Here is a 20,420-nt window from a genome sequence, read left to right as displayed (position 1 = left end):
TTCCATATTCATATATGAACATATTTTTCAAATCTTCAAATAAGCTGAATGATAAAGTGTAAAAAGAAATAGCACAAGATCTACTCAAGTGTTTTTGTTGTCTTTTTCTAAGCCATGTTCTGTAATTTTTAGCTATAGAACTGAGGTTTAAGATCAAGGTCTTTATTGAGATTGGTTAGAAGAGGGAGAAAATTGAATTGCCTAAAAATGAGGAGTTACATTTATACTCATTTATTGAAACATTTTAAATATGTCTGATAATGCTATTTTTTGTAACAACAAAAACTGCTACCATACACTATCATAGTATATATAGCATAAAAAGTATAAATAAAATACCAAAAACTATAACCAAAGTTTGTATATGAACTTTTTTAAAAAAAAACAAAAAACAAAGGGGAAAAACTCTTCTAAAGAAGGCTAAGTAGAGAATTTTTAGTTGCTTGCCATTTACCTCAAGCCTAAAAGTATCAAGTTTCCCTTAAAATTATTTCTCATTTTTATTAGAATCTAATTGTAGATCACCTATAAAATGTTGGGGGAAGGAAGACAAGTGGAGAAATACCAATTCTGTGCTTAGATTTTTGAAAGAGTAAAAGAACCACAGTACCACCTTGTGGGGAACTGAGATTTTTTTTCATCTATATTATGGCTGTTTTATTTCCCTTCACTATATAGTCACATACACACACATACAAATTTCAAATAAAAATAAAACCATTTATAGCACAGAACAAAAACTTGGGCCTATGTGAATAAATTATGATACTATGCCTTCTCTATTATTTTAAACACACTAGCATGTTTATGTCAAAATAACTTTCAAGTTTTATTAACAAAGTAGCATAACAATATATGGCATTAAGAAATTTTGCTTCTAATACTAATCCCAGAAATCAAATGTTAGGCATGAAACACTAAATATAAAATTATGTACACATCCCAAAAGAAGAATAATTCTTTCAAAATTGGTTTAAATTTCGCTATTAAATAGTACTTATGCCTTTTAAATTTAATTTCTTTGTTCAGTTGCTTGGACTTGAAAGAGGGATATTCTTAGACAAATACAAAATAACGTTTTACTTTTTAAAGCTGTTTGTTTCATTACATTTAAGATTGGCAAAGAAGCCAGACATGTATAGAACCTATATTTGTTAGTTTAACAACTCTTCTAGTCATTTAGCGGATATAAAAAGGGCATAGATCATAAAGCTTGCATTTTAAGATTATAAGACTCCAAAGCCAAGAAATGCAAAATAAAAACTGTGTCTCTTCTATTATACATCTGGAACTATCTTACATGACATGAATGTCTCCTGCTTCTAAACGTGTTTTCTGCAAGGCAAGAGAAAATTCTGGGGTTACCTATAGGCATTCTTTATTCTCTGTGCTTTAGAATCACAGAGCTAGTATATCCCTCTGACCTTCAGGAAGGACTAAATCAAAAGCATCCCGGGAAGAGAACAGTGTATTTCAAACTGTGTTCGGCAAGCCCTAGGGTCTGTGAAAAGATTATAAGGGGAGGGGAATACCAACAGAGCCCCTCACTCCCAGGTTCCACCAACTGACTCTGATTTCATCATTTTCACTCTGATTTTCATCATTTAAACAACAGGCTCCATGGCTTTAAAAATGTTAGAAAATCACTAACCTAACCTAACCTATTTTGTAAGAGATCAGTAAAGAACTGCTACAGGAAATGTCCTGATGCTTCCTGCACATTTATTAACTAATGCATTTTAGGAGCAGTCCACCATGTTTCCATATAAAACATTCTTTTTCTTTAAAAAATAGTTCATTACAAAATGAACTAAAATTTAAAACAGTTTGGCTGTTTTAAAAAATTTTCAATTAAAACATAAGTATATTAAAAAAAAAAAATCTCTGTATCACCACCTCAACCCACTCACTTCTCAAAGAACAACACAATTAACAATTTGGTTTGAACCCTCCCAGACACTTTATCTCTGTGAGCACAGATACAAATATATGTGGATACACACACACACACACACAGTGTTTGTTTAAAAAAAAACAAAAGGATTTTATCATCTGTGTTTTCACCCTAAATAATATAATAAAGAATATCTTTCTGTGTCAGTACCTACAGAACCACCTCATTTCTTATAATTGACTCCATCTTATAATTGACACCATATATACTTAATTTCATCTCAAATGTTGAATATTTGGATTTTTGTTTGTATTATCATGTATTTCCACTTGCTCTTCCCTGTATCCAAAATGTTTCCTACACTCCACCTGGCCAACACCTACACATACAAGTTTCAGTTCTTTATGTTACCTCAGAGTAACCACACTACCAACCTCTAAGAAGCAACAATTTCAAAATTTTAAGACATAGTTTCTCAATACAACATACTTATCTTCTCTACCTGAACATTTTAAACACAATAATACAGGGTTTTTTTTAAAGCATATTAATTTCTTCACATGAAAACAATAAACCTATATCCTTTTTAGATTTTCCTACTACCTCAAGAATGGGATTTATGGCTCTTTAGAGAGCAATCTGGCTGCACCTATCAATATTTAAAATGTGGATGTCTGTTCTCATGAAAGAGTGGGAAGAAGAAAAGGAAGAAGGAGGAGGAGTGGGGGAGGGGGTGGGAAGGGGGAGGAGAAAGAGACAACAACCCAGGGAGGGTATATGATACTGGGATAAATCTGCACTGGATAAAAAAAATCATATAGTATGTGTATCATTATTAATTTTGATAAATAGTAATAGGAAAATTACATTATGATAAACTATTTTAACATTGGGTTTTCTTCTCAAAGAGCTGCAAAATGTTACAAAACCTCTCATTCTTCTTTACCTTTTAAACCCAATCTTTGGTGGTATATTTCTAAAACATCCCACATATTTTTTTTTTAAGATTTTATTTATTTATTTGACAGAGAGAGACACAGCGAGAGAGGGAACACAAGCAGGGGGAGTGGGAGAGGGAGAGGTAGGCTTCCCACCCTGGGATCATGACCTGAGCGGAAGGCAGACGCTTAACAACTGAGCCACCCAGGCGCCCCTGTTCTCTTTTTAAAAAAAAAAAAAAATATATCTCAACATAAAGACAAGCCACTTTTATGTCTAATGAATCTTTGAAATTGGTAAATCATTGCTTTCATCTCATTTAATGATTATAGTCTTTGTCCTAAATTTATTATTAAGATACTTAGGCCTTTGTTTTTACCAGCTCATTCATTTTTCTACTGTTCATTCATTTTTCAAATAAAGATAAAATATAATTGGATATTCAACTATTAAATAAATACCACTACTTGGATAAAGCCAAGGAGATAGGCGAAGCTAAATTTTTGGTTGATTTCTAAATCATTGCTGATAAGATGGTGTATAAGAGTCCAAATTCAATGTGCAGAGGTAGTTCAGGTGTGTCAATGTTTAAATGTCTTAAGTCTTCACTTTAATACATGAAAAGGAATGTATGTAAGCTAAAGGCCAACATAAAACATAAAGTGTTTTCCATGGTATTACAGGAGTAACAACTAGAAAAAAGGTGTACCCTTCTCAGTGGTTTAGTTTTCAAGGATATCATTTGTAATAGTAGCAGCAGACACCAAGATAAAGCTAAGCTATGAACCCACAGAAAATTCAGACATGTCTGAGTATATATATCTAGAAGAGAAGTGGGATTTGGTTACCAAAGGTCTATTTCTAAAAGAGACCAGGGATGCTCCTGGGAAATACATCTTTAGTTCAGCAGAGACTTTAGGAGTACCAATTTAAACCAAGTGAGGGTAATAAGCTACTGTTAACACAGAGAGATGATTTCGGTCATGTTAGCAAGATTATATATGACATGTATGGAGACTTTTTTTTTTTAAGACTTTTATTTATTTGACAGAGAGAGACACAGTGAGAGAGGGAACACAAGCAGGGGGAGTGGGAGAGGGAGAAGCAGGCTTCCCGCTGAGCAGGGAGCCCGATGCGGGTCGATCCCAGGACCCCGGGACCATGACCCGGGATAGCAGACGCCTATCGACTGAGCCACCCAGGAGCCCCTGTATGGAGACTTCTTAAAAGCACTGGTAAGAATTTAAGAGACCAGAATGACCTTGGAGTGGCCTGGGGCAAGGGGTGAGGGGAGGATGGAGGGAGGTGATAACCATAGAAATACTGTTCCCTTTCTATTAAAGTGAACTTGTAACCCTTTATCCTATCTTTATTCTGTATCTGGTGTCAGATGAGATACCCTGAGACAATGTGAGTTAGATAACACAACACTAGGCCCCAACCGATGAAATTCATTATGAAGCATTATGTGCCAAGTTTTTTCTTTCAAGTTTTGATTGATTTTTAATTTTTGGAAGCAGAATTTTTATTTGAATCATGAGAAGAGCAAATAACTACTAAAGAAAGATTATTTAAGGGCTCATTAATGACCCTAACTTGTATAAGCTGATGTCTCCAAACTATGATAGGGAAAAAATAAAAACAAACAAACAAACAAAACCCAAAAAACAGAACAGCCCTGGCCTTTGAACTGGTAAGGGTGTAAGGGAATTTACACAGATGATGGCAATGTTTTATACCTGAATAGGGTTTGGATTATATAGGGGTATTCATTTGTCAAAACCCAGCAAATGGATACTAAAGATTTGGACATTTACTATATGTAAAACTTACCTCAAAAGAAAAAAAATGTAAAAAAATACTGAACTCCGGTTAATGATATGAATGTTGAAGCACTTAAAGGAAAATGTACCAATGTCTACAATTACTTTCACCAGTGAATACATCAAAAGTTAAGATATATTAATAGGTGGATAAAGGGCTAAATAGAGATGTAATAAAACAAGTAAAAATGTTAATGTTAGACTCTAGGTGGTAAATATTTGGGTTTCACAGTAAAATATTTTCAAGTTTGCTGTACATTTGAAAACTTTCATAATGAAACATCAGGAAGAAAAATTAATACCTTGGCTCTAAGAAGGTTTGAAGTCTAAAAGGGATCAGAGTAGGCTGATAGGATCTGTTTATACCCCATCTAAAACAACCAGTATAGAATGGGAATAGGAAAGAGCAGTATGTCAGCTCATATCATTTCTACTGCCTCCAATTCCCCCGGCATCTCCCAGCACCTCAGATTATTTTGATTCCCCCACCTTTGCCTGGTTATTCAGCCATTCTGTGTGTCAGGCAGTCAGTATGTAAGTAGTTACAGCTGTCCTCCACACCACCTCCAACTCACACAAACATCACACTCCAAACAAACAAGTTTAGAAGCTGACACACTCGCCCATATTCCCAGTCTCATCACTGGCTTCCATGTTGTTGCCTGAACCTCTTTAGCCCACAGTCAGGTTTGGGATTCAGTGCTCCCATAATGACCAAATTACCCTGCCCCTTTCAATTCCAACTCTGAAAAACTCTAGTTGAAAGGGCGGGGTTTCTGTTTTGGTTCCAGTTATCTCATCAGGTTTCTGTGGTCACTCTCCCAGTTTGGTGCCTGCAGCCCAGCCTATCACATAAATAGATGATGACTGCTATACCAGAATGACCTCTAGGATAAGCAGCTTAAAGAAGAGGACTACAAAGGATCCTTGACTTGGAAAGCATGAGGCTCAAAGAAGGGTTAAGACAGTAAAAGCTACATCTAAAGAGGCTGGGGTCAAGCCACATAGTTATGCAATAAATATATATAAGTCCCTACAATGTGTTGGGCACTATGCCAGGCACTGAGTAATTCAGTGGTGAACAAAACAAATATAGTCTCTGACCTCACAGAGAGGGAGAGGTAAATAAACACTAAAAAAATATATATATATATAGATACATATTAAGTTTATTATAAATACTATGAAAAAAGAGATCAAATATTAAGGAGCCCCACTTTAGGCTGGGTGGGGAGGGAATGTCTCTCTGAAGAAGTGTCATTTAAGCTGTGACCATGTGAAGCGTCAGGGGAAGAGACAGACAAGATGGAGAGAAGATGTGACTGTTTGTGAGAAAGATGAATGTTCAAGGGAGGAAAGAAAGCTTGTTTGCCTAGAGCAGCATGAGTAAGGAAGTGTAAGTTCTTGGATAAGGTTTTAGACAAGTGAACATGGACCAGATCCATGCAGTACTGGTAAGCTTGTTAAGGCCTCTAGATTTTATTTAAGTACAGTGGGAAACCACTGGGTTTTAGGCAGAGGAATTAAGTCTTCCTGAGTGCCACCTGCCCCCAAAATGGCTCCAGTTCTGGGTACCAAGTCTTCTGAAATAACACAAGAATGTCAGCTCAGAGAGTTCAGAGACTTTTATCTGTATTGCTCATTGCTCTATTCCCATGCCTAAAATAGCAGGAACTTGGTATACAATTGTTGAATAAACAGTGTATCTCTAAGGATAATAGGTCTTCTTTATGATTGCAGATTCAGGTCATACTCAGTTTCAGTAGCTCTGCTCTCCTTTAAGCATCTAACTATGGTTTCAACATCATAGACTCTTCTTATTGCTTCACAGAAAAGAAAGCTTAACTCTAGCATATATCCCAAGAGCCAAAAGATTTTTAAAATATAAGTCCATTTATTTGGTGTTTTTATCACAAAAGTCTTGCTGGAGGAAGGAGAACAATGGCTTCATATAGTGTATATAGTATTACAAAACCTACTGTTGCAAGTTAGAAAAAATGCAAATAGTTCAGGGGTAGAACTCCAGACACCTCTGAACCCAGATGCTCAGGCATTGTCATTAGGATCCCGTCTCTTTCCATCCATGCTCCAATTCCCTTACAGGCTTTGTTCTCAAGCAAGGTCTCCCCAAATGGTCATAGGAATAGTTAGTAGTAGCTCTGGATATACAAACTACCAGTCTAGCAATCCTAGCAGAAAGAGAATGCCTCTTTCCCATAGTTCTAGCCAAAGTCTATTGGTTCTGATTAGCCTGATTTGGTTTACATATCTACTCCTGAACCAATCACTGTGACCAAAGGGAGGTATTTTCTTTGTGGCCACACCTAGATGGTTTTCCCACCATTGAAAGTTGGGGGCGGAGGGCGGGGGGGAGTAGTCAACCTCACCTGAAACCCAAGTACAGAGAGGGGTCATTCTCCAAAGGAGAACTAAGATGCTAATGCCAGAAGAAAGGGAAGTATTAGGTGGACATGTAAAAAGCCAACTACAGAGTGTTAAGAATCACTTCTATGTGCAAAAAATATTAAAGGCAGAGAATGACTAATAATTATTTTTTTCAAAGGAACACACATATTATACGAGTACAAACCTTTAAATAACAGACTCTATGTGTATAAACTTCCTGCTATTTCCTCAAGGTTCAGCTGAGTGCAAATTTCAGGTGAACACTCCAAACAATGCATACACTTGAAAAAAAAACCACAGCTTTTAATTTATAAATGTTTACCCTGACATGTGACAGGAAAGCAATAACCATTTACAAGAATTTTATGCATTTCTAAGGAAGTTTTAACTTAATATTTTTTAAATGAAGCTAAAATGTGAAAAGCTAAATGTGACACTTATTTCAAACTACTATATGCTATTCTGCATAGTATTAAGAATTACTTGTGTTTTGAACCACTTATTTACTTAATAAAAATGTATTCAGCTGTAAGCATTTTTATACTTTATCAAAAACTTTAAAAAAATCTTAAGTGTAAATATGGCTGAACCAAATATGATAACATTGAAAAATGCTAATTGCAGTAAGACATTACTGGAATAATAAAGACCTCAAAATGGAGTCTACAGTAATGAAGTCGTTCTTGAAAGAGAATTCTTGAAAGAGAAGAATGTCTGAAACTGAAGAGGAAAAAAAAGGACTGATTAAGTAGACCTACCAAATATGCAAAATCAGTAAGCAGCAATCAATATGGAAAGCATAACAGAGGAAATGTATTACAACTTTGAGTCTTGCAATGCAAGTACTAGGGAAAAGTATTAAACACATTGAGTAAAACCAATAATTTATTAACAACTATTAAGATTTGTAAGAATAGTATGTAAACAACAAAATAAGCTCAACTTTAAGTTTCCATAAAAGGGTGGAGAGTTAAGACTAAGTAATCAAAAAAAAAAAAAAAGACTAATCAATAATCTTATTAATTGCTGTATCTCTAAAGCCTCCTAGAGTACCTGACACATAGTGGATGTTCAATGTATTTTGTTCAATTAAAAAAAATGGCGTATGTAATCATTCCATTCAGTTACTTCCATTAATTAAAGTGAACAATTTGGTGGATCATTTGGTGAATCCAATACAGCATTTACTTGAATGTGAATTTACAGTCAAATATACCCAGTAAGATTCTGCCAGTCATATATTGGGGTATGTAAGTTTTCAGTCCTGAAAAAGTAAAAAAAAAAAAAAAATCGTACCTACTATTTGAATTTTGTAGACTTGCATGGCTTCAACCAAGATTCTATCTTTATTGTTTAGAGAATACCAAGTTCTTAGTTGGGTTTCCCCTAAAGGCAAATCCTGAGACAAGGATTGAGTGCACATGGTTTATTTGAAATAGTGACCTTGACAGGGAAATGAGAACATTTTACAGAAAAGGAAAGGCAGCTAATACACGGTGCATAAGCCAAATACCACAGTGGACACCGTAGGAAAGCTCTAGAATTATTCCAGTAAAGGGGTGAAGAGCCTCGTGTTTTATCCCTCTATACCATGTTCACTGGGGTAAGGGCCATTACCTAAGGAATATTACTTTTCATGCATTTTCAGACCACCCAAGCATGTCAACAAAGTGAGTTTTGGTAACCCAAAGTTAGCCCCAACAAAGATGTAATAGCTGGACCTTAAAAATCAAGTTGGTATGCTTGGAAATACTAAAAGAATCTGGGAGGGTATGACTATGGCACTCATAGTGTCTTCTACAACAGGCAAGAAATGGCAATTGGTATGTGTAACTGAAGAGGCTCTAGAATAAAAAGAGAAGATATGAAAATAAAACTCTTCATAGCACCATGCTAACTAGCCTTTAAGGACACTATAGTATAGTAGCTACTACTGTCTATACTCAGTAAATCACTGCTGCTTGATGGAGGAGTGGATTAATGATTTAGGACTGAGCTATCCAGGAAGAGATACACCACAACACTACACACAGCCATAGCAGCCCACTTGCAGTGAGCTCTCAATTTTATTTTTTAATGTTTACTTTTGACCACCTAGCTAAGAGGGGATGGCTTTGACGTAGGACTTTTTCTTCTAAGAGATAGTTAGTTATATACAGTATTTTAGCCATAAAATATCAAAAATAAAAATAGATTAAACCCCAACAATTTCTCCTAATATAAACACAATTATAAAGTCAATTAAAAATCTAAAGTAAAAAAAGCATCTTGAAAGAAGTGTTGTCATTTAACTTCTTATTCTCTACACGTCCTAAATCTCCCACATTCTTTCTCAAAATATAATGGCATTTCAAGACTAAATTTTTAACCCAGATTTCACATCTTATTACAGTCCTCCAGCTAAATTTTGCTGCTTTCAGAAATCTTTTGTATGTCGGGCGCCTGGGTGGCTCAGTTGGTTAAGCGACTGCCTTCGGCTCAGGTCATGGTCCTGGAGTCCCGGGATCGAGTCCCGCATCGGGCTCCCTGCTCCGCGGGGAGTCTGCTTCTCCCTCTGACTCTCATGCTCTCTGTCTCTCACTCTCTCTCTCTCAAATAAATAAATAAAATCTTTAAAAAAAAAAAAAAAGAAATCTTTTGTATGTCAGTTCAATATGCTTCAACTGGAGCTGAATTATCAATTTTGATGATATGCATTTTTTTTTTTTTTTTGGTAAATTAAGCTAGAGACTCAGGAAATAACGTATTCTTTGTTTTCCAAAGGGGATCAGTCTGAGGTTTATTAAAGTTGATAATGAGTCTTTTAGAAAAAGCAGAAATCAATTCTGAGCAAGAAAGTTAAGGTAAGCAATATTATATGAAATTGAAACCAAAGATGACTCCATTTTTGTTAGTTTAATAAAGACCATACGTCAATTCAAATATGCTATTGTCTCTCTTTTAATGAAGATAGCTTATATTGATTAATAAACTTTTGAATTGTCTGGATATATGAGACGGTATAAAACTTACTCTCATTTAGATTGATCAAGAGTTGCTTCATTAGATTTCAGAATGAAATTTCCCTTTAGGCTGTGAATCCAGTTTGATCAGGATAATGACATACTAACCTTAAGCAAGTACCATTTATCAAGGAAACACAAGTATTTACTAGGAAAGTTTTTAAAAATTAAAGATTTAAAACCCTAACATAAACTGAATGATAATATTTTTCATCATCTCCAAATTACAAATTTCTACATAATGGCCATGCAGTAAAACAACATTATATTTGATATACTCATTACAGTATGACCATATTCCTAAACATCCCTGAAGATTCATTCTTAATGATTAATTGAACTTGCACTCTTTAAAATGTTTTACTCTGCTTAAATTTCAACTTTTATTTCTTCTCCCTGAAACCAAAGAATCTCACCACACCACCACCAAGTTTTAAGCATAGTTGGCCTTACATCCATAAATGATCAGATAAGAAAAGAAATACTATTAGAAAAATCATAGTGATGCAATCCTAAAGTATAATTATCTCATCAAATAAATAAACAGAAAAGGCTCCACATTTTTCCAGAGAAGGCCCATATTCAAAAAACATCCTGCAAACAAATAAGGTTACAATTAACCTATTTTTAAGGGATCCCAATATACCAAAAGCAATTTGATCATCTGATAGTTCAATACGCAAAAGCCTAGAACTGGATTGTTAGCAGCTACAAGTAGTAGTAGAATCTAATTCAATAGCTCCATAGAAGCTAGGACCAGTAATCTGGCTCTAAACTTTCAGGTAAATAGGTTTTGGTGATTTTACAAAGAACCTCAAGGGTCCATTAAAATGAGAAATCTTTCTACAGTTACAATGCCAGTTACTGTCTTTATAAAAGTATTCAGAGAATGTTGGTAAAATGATTTCATAGGACACTGGTGAGTTCATCACAACCGCACCATAATCTTTAAATACACCACCCCTTTCAAGCTTCTTTGGTTAATCTACTCTATTATTAGAGTCCCCCGCTTTAACTAGGCTCCCTTTCTTCAGCCCCTCACTCAGAAGGACCATACTATAGTACTGGCTTTTAGTTCTTTTGGTCACTAGTGGTTTTGACAAGCAGGAATCTAAAGCCTAATCAGCCTCTGAGTGAACCAATAAAATTGATTTACTGAATTTATAAAACCAAAGATTTCAACCAAGATCAATGTGTCCTCACCAAGGTGAATTGTTCCATAGATGCTACTGGAAACAGCCTTCAACTGTGGCCAAAAGATATGTATTATAAATCAGAACAGAATCACTAACATCAACTTTCTTATTTTCAACAATAGAAAAATAGGCCCAAGATTAAAGTTGTATAATTTTTAGTTCTTCAAAATGAATTATTAAAATACATGCTATTACCTATATGTGACCTTAACTGTTCTCAACTCCAACCAGGCTGGGAAATAGAAACTAAGGCTGCCTCAGTCACATTTTAGACCTACCTGATCAGATTCTCCAGGAGTAATACTCACTGATAGAACTGTAGGCTGTGGCTAACTTTTGTTGTCACATCATGTCATCTACTTCTGTTCCTCTATCTAGTATTTCATTCATACTAACATTGCTGAACACCACATATTTTCTAGGCACTGTACTACATACTTTCACATACCATTTCATATACATTAAGATTTAGAGATGGATTGACATTTTAATATTTAACAACTTTGATATGATTCATATTCCTAACAACATGAACAAAATGTTGTAATATTAATAGGAATATAGCATAACTTACAAGGTAACTCATTTAGCTCAATATTGACAGTGTGGTCAGTCAGGCTTCAAATAATAAAAAAATATTGGATTATTTCTTTAACAATTCAAGCTAAAGCTCCCGGCATGAATTTAATAATCCATGCTAAAATTGCACTACAAGTAGGAAATTCCATTTAAAGAATAATCGTCATAATTACATTTCCTGAATTTTTCTAATATTTCCAGTATTTCTCCAACTATCTGAGCTTTAAATATTGATTTCCCAAACTTATCAAATATGACAGAACAAGTGAATATTGAATATCAAGCTAAAACACCACTGGGGGATGATTTTCGTTTAGACTTATTTCCCTTAACTTTCTGAATGCCTCTGGGCATAATTGAAAGACCCTGTTTCTTTTCCTGTACCATGTGTTAAAGTTTAAGCACGTTACATAATTGAATTGATTAACAATTTTTAGAAGATTAATTAGCATCCCAACAGAAATTTAACAGAACTTTTCATTAATACCTTAATCTTGATAGTACCAATTTTCCTCTCAGAACACTATGAATTCCCAGAGATGGCTTCTAAATACAGATCCTCTATTTACTTAATGGAGATTTGCACCACTGAGAGTAGCTCTGTGGGGTGCTGGGGAACTCAGAGGAAGATGTGAAATGGGCTGTTTACGAATAAGAATGCAAAGTAGGCCCTCTCAGCCTTGCAGGTTTCAAGCACTATATATCCCTTATCCTGATTGCAACTTCAGCAGAGTGGAGTGGTTTGTTTGTTGAAATAATGAACAGTAGATGGCATTCATTTTAGTGGAAAGTTTTAATTTGTCATTCCCTGAGGCTGTGTGAAATAAAACACCCTTATTTATTCCCATAAATGAAGTCAACTTGTTTCTGGAATTTCTTCTGATAGACCATCTAAGAACACTAATTTGACATATTAGTCTGTGAAATAAAATACTTAATGAATGCACTTTTGTAGTGAAGAGCAGTACTTCTATGAAGATTATTTTTATTTCTGAAGTATATTCTTATCTGATTAAGTTTTTGCTTTTAAAAACGAATGCTAAAATATATCATGATGTTTAAGCTTGCCTCCGAAGCTCAAAAAATAAAAATCTGCCTATTCTGTTTGATTCTACATCTATTTTATTTATTTATTTATTTATTTAAGTAAGTTCTATGTCCAATATAGGGCTTGAACTCAGGACCCTGAGATCAAGAGTCTCATGCTCTACTGGCTGAGTCAGTCAGGCACCCCTGATTTTATATCTATTTTAGTTAAAATATCAGTTATTTCTGAAAGCAATCATTAGCATCACAGTAACATTTCAATTTCAATAAGCAATTTAAATGCATTAAATAGTAATGAGTATTTGGAAAGAAGAGGAACTAAAGTTATCCTTGCAAAATCTAGAAAGTGAAATATCTTAAAAATGAATAATTTTAAGATTGGAGAAAGATTTAAATTGACCAGGATAACAAAGCATTTTCAAAACTCTCAAATACTTAAGAAATCTCCATGATAAACATGTGATTAAATCATTCCTTATACCTGAAATAAATTAAACAGTATTTACTTAGAATTAAAGATACTCATTTACATTTTAGAAAATTTTTAAATGTCTACTACATTTCAGGTGCTGTTCTAAATCCTGAGACAGTGGTGAGCACAATGCTTATAATCCCTGTCCCAAGTGGAACTAACATCCAGTGAGCAGGAATGGGGAGGGGTGGGAGGACAGAAAATAAACAAGGACGCAAATAATTAAATAAGATGATGTCAGATAGGTAAAGGGCTAGAAATGAAACTGAGTAATGGATAGAAAGTGAAGGGGTATGTTGCTGAAGGGAGGCTAACATCACTACCTCTGGGATGGTGACTGAGTTGAGACATTGTGGGAAATTTGGGAAATTGCAAATCCAAGTTGAGAACAGCTTACCTGTAGACTAGTATGTAGGAAAAGAAACCTAACACACAAAAAACAGACCTTCTCCTAATATTTGTGGGTCCAGGGCAAGAATACAAATAAAGGCTCACATACTACATGTCTAAATATTTGTAAGTTCTAACTCAAGACAACAAGCTGGTAAAGGAAATATATTCCATCCTCCTACTTTGATGATATTACCTTCACCAGAATGTGGTAATATGAGCAAAGCCTGTGTTCAGCTCCTGACCTAGACCCCTCTTCTCCTATTTTGGACTCAAGTCCATACTGCAAGGAATCTTACACACCCACATGTGGACACCTCATGTTTAACTTCCTGGAAGTATTGAGCACTGAAACATCCTTTTATCTTGGTTCCCACAACATCATAATTTTTAGTTTTCCACAGATTTCTTTAACAATTCCTCTGCATCCACCCACACCTTAAATATTTTATTCCTTAAGGCTCTGTTTTAAGTCCTATTCTTTCTCACTTGACACATCTTCCCTAGGTGACCTTATTCATTTCCATGACTTAAATTATTGTCAGCAGGCCAGGATCTGTTTCCCTAGTGCCATGTTTTTCCCTAAGACTGTCTGTTTGATAATTCCACTTAGAAGTCTCTCAGGTACCTCTAGCTCAATATGTCTAAAACTGATTTCTTTATTTTCTCCCCCAACCTTGTCCTAGTCTTCTCTGCTTCTGTAAATAGCATCCTTCCTATCCAAGTTGTACAAGTGAAAAGTTTGGGAATCATTCTTTATTTTGCTCTTTTCTTTCCCTCTTTCCTCCACATCCAGTCAATCACTAATTCCACCCATTCCATTTCCTCAGTATCTCTCAAATCTATCCATCTATCTATAACTCTTATGGCCACTATCTATACTGTTCAAACTACTTATTTCTTGCTTTACCTACTTTAACAGCCTCTTAGTGCTTCTTCAAATTTTTCATGTAGAGAATAACACTGTAAGATACTCTAAGATGAACTGTGAAGAATTTGGAGGTATCTATTTGGGGCTTAATAAAAGAATGTAATTGCTTTTCTCAAAATAAACAAAACATTAGAGATGATATTAAGCATTGAATTTATATAAATATCAAATATTTTTCAAAATTTTAATAGGAATTTTTAATATATTTTCCTTCATAAATTTCACTTTTTAATATAAGATTTTCTGCTTAAAATGCCCACTATCAATTCCTGATCAAGACCTTTAAGGATGTTCCCTTCAAACTCTTGATAGTCATCATCAAAGAGAAACTTTATTCTCTTTGATGAAAAGAAATGAAAAAAATGTTTAAATATTTTTAGAACCATTTTAAAATTTGCAACAGTTGAAATATTTAAGACTCTAACAGCTCTTCCTCTTCTTTAAATGCAAATGTAATGTTCAAATTTCTTGTGATAATATGAATGAATTTTGAAACCAGTTGAACTTTTTCTTATCAAATATTCAAAAACAACAGAGATTCTATCTGTAGGACATAAAGGCACCATCAAGGCAGTTGCCTTGCAGCCAGCTTAGCTGAGGGAGTAAAAACTAAAACGTTAGCTACAAACAGAAATGTCCATTATATGTAATGTCGAGAATGCTTTGGAACTGTACCCGCCTCTACTCCCCCCCTCCCCTTCACAGGCCTAACTTTACCATCCACATTATGGGCATCTGAAACACAAACCCCTTCAGCAGCCCCATGGGCTGCAAAAGACCTAGGATAAAGATGTAGGGAGTAGCAAATATGGAATAAATTCAAATATTTGAGAAATACATGAATTTGGGGAGCTGCTCTCCAGCTGTGTCATTGAATTGCTAAGGAGTTGGCTATCCTTCATGTATTGCAGTTTTGAATATTTGAACAGAAAACTATTTCTGAACTTCCTGGAAAGAATAATGTTTGATCAGGTTGGGCTAGTTTGGTTCTAGAACAGGCAGTAAAGATAATACTTTCTAGATATACAGCTCAACCAGAATAGACATATGAATAATGAACATTTGTTGGTTGCCAAACAAACAAACATTCCCTGCTTTGCTCCTCCTAGGGGTCTTCAGATTTTTCTTCTGGTTGGGAGTTCCTCCTTCTCAAAGCCCATGATTCCTGGAGTCCTCAGTCTAAGTTATACAAGATATTTTCAACCTCAAACCTCCTGTCTCCTATTGCTCACTCAAGGTACAGTTGCCAAGGGCTTTTTGAAAATGGAAGTTCCTTGCTCTTCTGAAATAGCTACCAAAAGAGACACTCTCTGTCATTGTACTGGAGAGTGTGTATGTCACATGAAAAGCGAAACTGCTAGAGCCTACATTCTCAATGGGGGTGAAAATTGGGGAGAGAAAAAAAAATCTTACTCTTTTTATGTATAAAGCATAAAACAGGCATAAAGTCCATAAACAGATATGTACCATATCTGTGGTATTAAAACTGGGGCGGGGGGGCGCATTGAGAAAAAAAATCTTAAAAGGCTCTTAGGGAAGCAATAAAGAAAAAAGGGTTGAGAAACACTGTTCTAGAGCAATGGCAAATACCACAAAAGGCAGAAGACAATAATGAAAACTAAATTATTGATATCATTAAGTTTATGAATCAGTTTATGACACCTAAAATCTGTCCTAGCTCTTGACTTTCCACTTAACTAGGCAAATAAATTCCTTTTAATGTTTAAGCCATTATGTGTTGAGCTCCTGTTATTCATAACAAACGTCATATTAACTGACAAAATATGGAACTCATTATCTGATGTATTATACATGCCGATGCAACAGAATATTAAAGTGGAACTATTTTAGTCTGTTTCTGCTAAGTCTCCATGAAAATAGGTGCCAGATATCCTCATATCCAAAATGAGCCAAGTAAGATGAGAATCCCACTTAAAACATTCAAAAAGATAGTGGGAAATTGATATCAAAACTCTTGGTCCTCATCCCATGGAAGTGCAGAAGAGTTAAAATTGAAGACAGGGTTGAAGGTTAAAGAGTAGTTATTAAGACACTGACACGAGGGTAGTTGGTGGAGAGTGCTCAAATTGGGAGGGACTTCATGAAGACTCTTTAAAAGCCTTGTTTGTATCTCTGGAAATTTGTGTAGACACAACAGACTGGTAACCAAAGTTTAAATTGTGAGGTTCAACCTTCCATTCTTAACTCATTAAAGTTAAAGAAGTTAAAGGGAATACAAAGTAAAAGTTAAGGTGAATTAAGATAAGTTCAGCCCCCTTCCTTCATTTCTCTGGATTCAAACTGAATTACTTAGGAATCTTTGATTGCAAATGACAAAAATACAACTTGACTCAGCTTAAATGAAAACTGGGAATTGACATAATCAAATCACAGGAGGTGAACTGGACTTTGGGGATGACTGCATCCAGACATGAATAATGCTGGGACTTTATCACAAGCTAGTGAAAAGGTTCCAGGCAGACCTCCCTGCCTGCCTCCCCGCCCCCCCCCCAAAAAAAGCAGTCTGCAAGCACATTGGGGAACTGACTTTAGTATCAGTCTCATAAGTCCAAATCAATGGATAAAATATAGAAGCAGAAATATTGGAGATTTCAAAATCATGTAGGAAGTTCACTTTGAAATGCATCCAACAAAAAAATGATAGAAGTATGTGTGCATGGGTAAATAGATGGACAAATATAGAATAAAGCAAGTATAGTAAAATGTTAATGTTAGAATCTTGATGGTAAGTATATAGGAGTTCACTGTAAAATTCTTTAAACTTTCCTGTGTTTGATTTTTTTTCTAACAATGTTGGGGGCGGGGAGAGGAAGTCAAACAGAATAGCATCATGGCTGTAAGGATTAGTCCCTTGCCAGCAGGATATTAGTTCTAAACTGAAGGTACAGAAAACAGACCTTACACTCCAGGCAAAGGGAGAACTAGCAAAAGCTATTCATTTAACCAGAACATGGAACAAACATTTCTTGTGCTTCCACTTGGTAGACCCACTGAATTAAGATCAAGGTGTTAACGCAGTAATGACCTGCAGAGTGATAGCATGAGGTAAGAGGTGACCATCTTAATTTGAGAAATCCAGAAATGACAGGTGAAAATGAAAGTTATCCTATTGACTTAATCTGCTTCTGTTTAGTTATTAGTGCACTAAACATCATTTTAAATGTTGAAATAAAGCCCTGATTTCGCACTTGGACAAATGAGTAGATGGAGGGTATCCTTCAGAGATAGAAAATGCACACGGAAAAACATTTGTAGTGGCTAACATTTGCATTTGCTTTTGAAATCTTGAGTTTAGGTGCTTAGGTTACACCTAAATAGAGATGTTCAATAGGCTGGGAATTCAGGTAATATTTGAGCATTGGGAGATTGGAAGTCATCATAAAAGTGGTCTAGGTATTCAAGACACTGTGTATCATCCAGAGTGTATATGGAGAAGAAATTCTTTCATTCTTTTTATAGCTATTCACCAAACTATCATTATTACCAGAACTACAAAAAAATGACCGATGTTTTTCAGTTCAAAACTTAATTTCCAAATCCAATGACCCATTTGCTATCCCAAATGTGTTTAACTTACTTCTGTACAGCATTTATTGGGTTGGCTACTCTTTAATTGGAAAGCTCTCCCCCAGTGATATTCCCATCACCATTCCTCTCACTTCCCCCTGACTGTTCCTTTTCTGTCTCTTACCCTATGAGTCTTAGAATTTGACATTTATAGGGTTTCATCTTTGGTCCTTAAGCCTTCATTTTTAACTCCAATTTCCCAGTTAGGCTTTGGTTCAAATCGACTAAATAAAGTTTAAAGGCTAGTTTAAAACTAAAAATGGTATTGATAGCACAACACTATTCACCTTGGAGCTACACTGACCTAGCTTCTACTAGCCTGTGAGGTTCATAATCTTTTTCATCTCTCTGAGCTTATTTTCTCATGTCCTTAAAATGGTAGCCAAAATATTTAATTTGCAAGGATACTGATGATTAAATTATAAACGTAAAGCACCTGAGTGCTCCGCACTCTATAAGTACAATTAATACAACCCACAACTTCAAATGAATACAAGTTATGCCAAGTTATAAATATCTACCTTACCTAATATTAACTTCTGTTCGTGTGCACTCAGCCTACACAGTGTTATTCAGGTTACATGCGTTGACTCGCTCTGTATTATTCTCTTTAGAATCTCTTATAGCATCAGGGACTGGCTCAAAGTAACAGTAGCAACTGCTTCCTTCCATACACCGCATTGAGGGAAACACATTTCCCAAGGCTTCTTAAATAGTTCAGTTTAGCTTAGAGGTTAAACTAAAAAGCTTCGTCACAAAAACTTAGTCCAACACTAGCCCATCCGTCCGCAGGTCTCTGAGAGAAAAGGGAGCGGAGCCCTAACACAGTTTACCAGAGTTGAAACCTTAGTTTTTATCTTTCCCGCTGGTCTCTGAACGACCAACCGCATTAATATTTCGTCCTACTCCGCGCCACTTCCGTTCGCGCATTTTAATTACGTCAGCGCATCAGCTCTCGCGGTATCACCCGATGCTGAGGCCCTTTAATAAAGATCTCGCGAAATTTGTTCTGCAGTTCCAAGCCCGCCACTCACTCTCACCCACCCCACCCCCAATCTGTCCTTCCTTTCCCTGTCTCAGTCACAAAATTCTCCCCTCCCCTTTCTTGAGCTCACAGCCCTCCTCCAATTTCCGATTTCAGGCCGGAACCGGAAGTTCAGTGGGCGGGGCCCGGCGGCGGAAAACGCAGCGGAGCCGGAGCCGGGACTCGGCTGTGGCCGCTGTCCCTGTACCCGCCACGGATAGCCGTGGCTTCAGTCTGAAGGTCGGTCCGGAGGCGGGTGGGCGCGGGGCTCCCCCGGAGTGTCCGGGTGGCAGCCTCCCCAGGCCCCCCGGGCTTCGCGAGGGATCATGTCTACAGCCTCCGCTGCTTCCTCCTCTTCTTCGTCTTCGGCTGGTGAGATGATCGAAGCCCCCTCCCAAGTCCTCAACTTTGAAGAGATCGACTACAAGGAGATCGAGGTGGAAGAGGTGAGTGAGGCCCGGCACGGGGGCACCGGAACCGGCCTTTGCGTGGTCCCGACTCTTAAGGTGCCTCCCCCGGCCCGTCTGATTCTCTGGGCCCCGTCGGGTCCACCCGGGAGTCTCCACACAGGCTAGGTATAGAGGGGACTTTGCCTTCAGATGCTCTGGGAAAGCTTACTTTTTCCTCGCTTCGGCACTTTTGTGTTTGGTCCGGTGCCTGGAGTTCGATCGTCTGAAACAGCAGGATGAACTGGTGAGATGGTGTGGTCCACCAGTTCTTAAATACATGTATGTAGTCAATTCATCGAAGACCGTGGTCGTTTTGGAGTTGCAGTTCACTGAGATTTGGTGTTCTTAAGGGCCAGCGATTGTATTATGTTCGACTTATAGCTCAGTGCCTGGTACGTAATGTGTGTTCAATAAGTGCTTGATAAATAAATATATCATCATGTCTAAATGAAGTGTTTCCCCAACTTCTGAATGGTTCTGTTTCGCCGATTCTATAGAACAGTAGTCATAGTATTAAATGGTCTGCCTTCAGTTGGACTAATTTGGATAAATTTTACCATTAGTAATGTAAACTACGATGAAAAAATGTTTCAAGGTAGCATATTCCGAAGAGATAATGATTTCGGTGACAACCACAATATAACACCAAACCAGAAATCGCTCTTAGAAAATCCAAATCA

The 20,420-nt window shown here is 36.3% G+C and overlaps 1 protein-coding gene across 2 annotated transcripts in view; it reads left to right on the top strand.

Annotated features, from left to right (window-relative positions):
* Positions 1-19,408: 19,408 nt before the first annotated feature.
* MAP3K7 (mitogen-activated protein kinase kinase kinase 7) overlaps positions 19,409-20,420 on the top strand; it is a 70,438-nt gene continuing 69,426 nt past the window's right edge. Inside the window, exon 1 of one of the 2 annotated variants that reach the window (XM_034991430.1) lies at positions 19,409-19,737. In XM_034991430.1, coding sequence (XP_034847321.1) covers positions 19,618-19,737 — 120 coding nt within the window. In that variant the 5' untranslated portion in view covers positions 19,409-19,617. The remainder of the gene's footprint in view (positions 19,738-20,420) is intronic. The other variant, XM_034991431.1, reaches the window with a different exon arrangement.

This window comes from Mirounga leonina, unplaced genomic scaffold, assembly GCF_011800145.1.
Source record: "Mirounga leonina isolate KUSES-001 unplaced genomic scaffold, KU_Mleo_1.0 Mir_53, whole genome shotgun sequence".
NCBI lineage: Eukaryota > Metazoa > Chordata > Mammalia > Carnivora > Phocidae > Mirounga > Mirounga leonina.
Note: the sequence above shows the minus strand (reverse complement) of the source record. Positions and strands in the feature narration are given on the sequence as shown.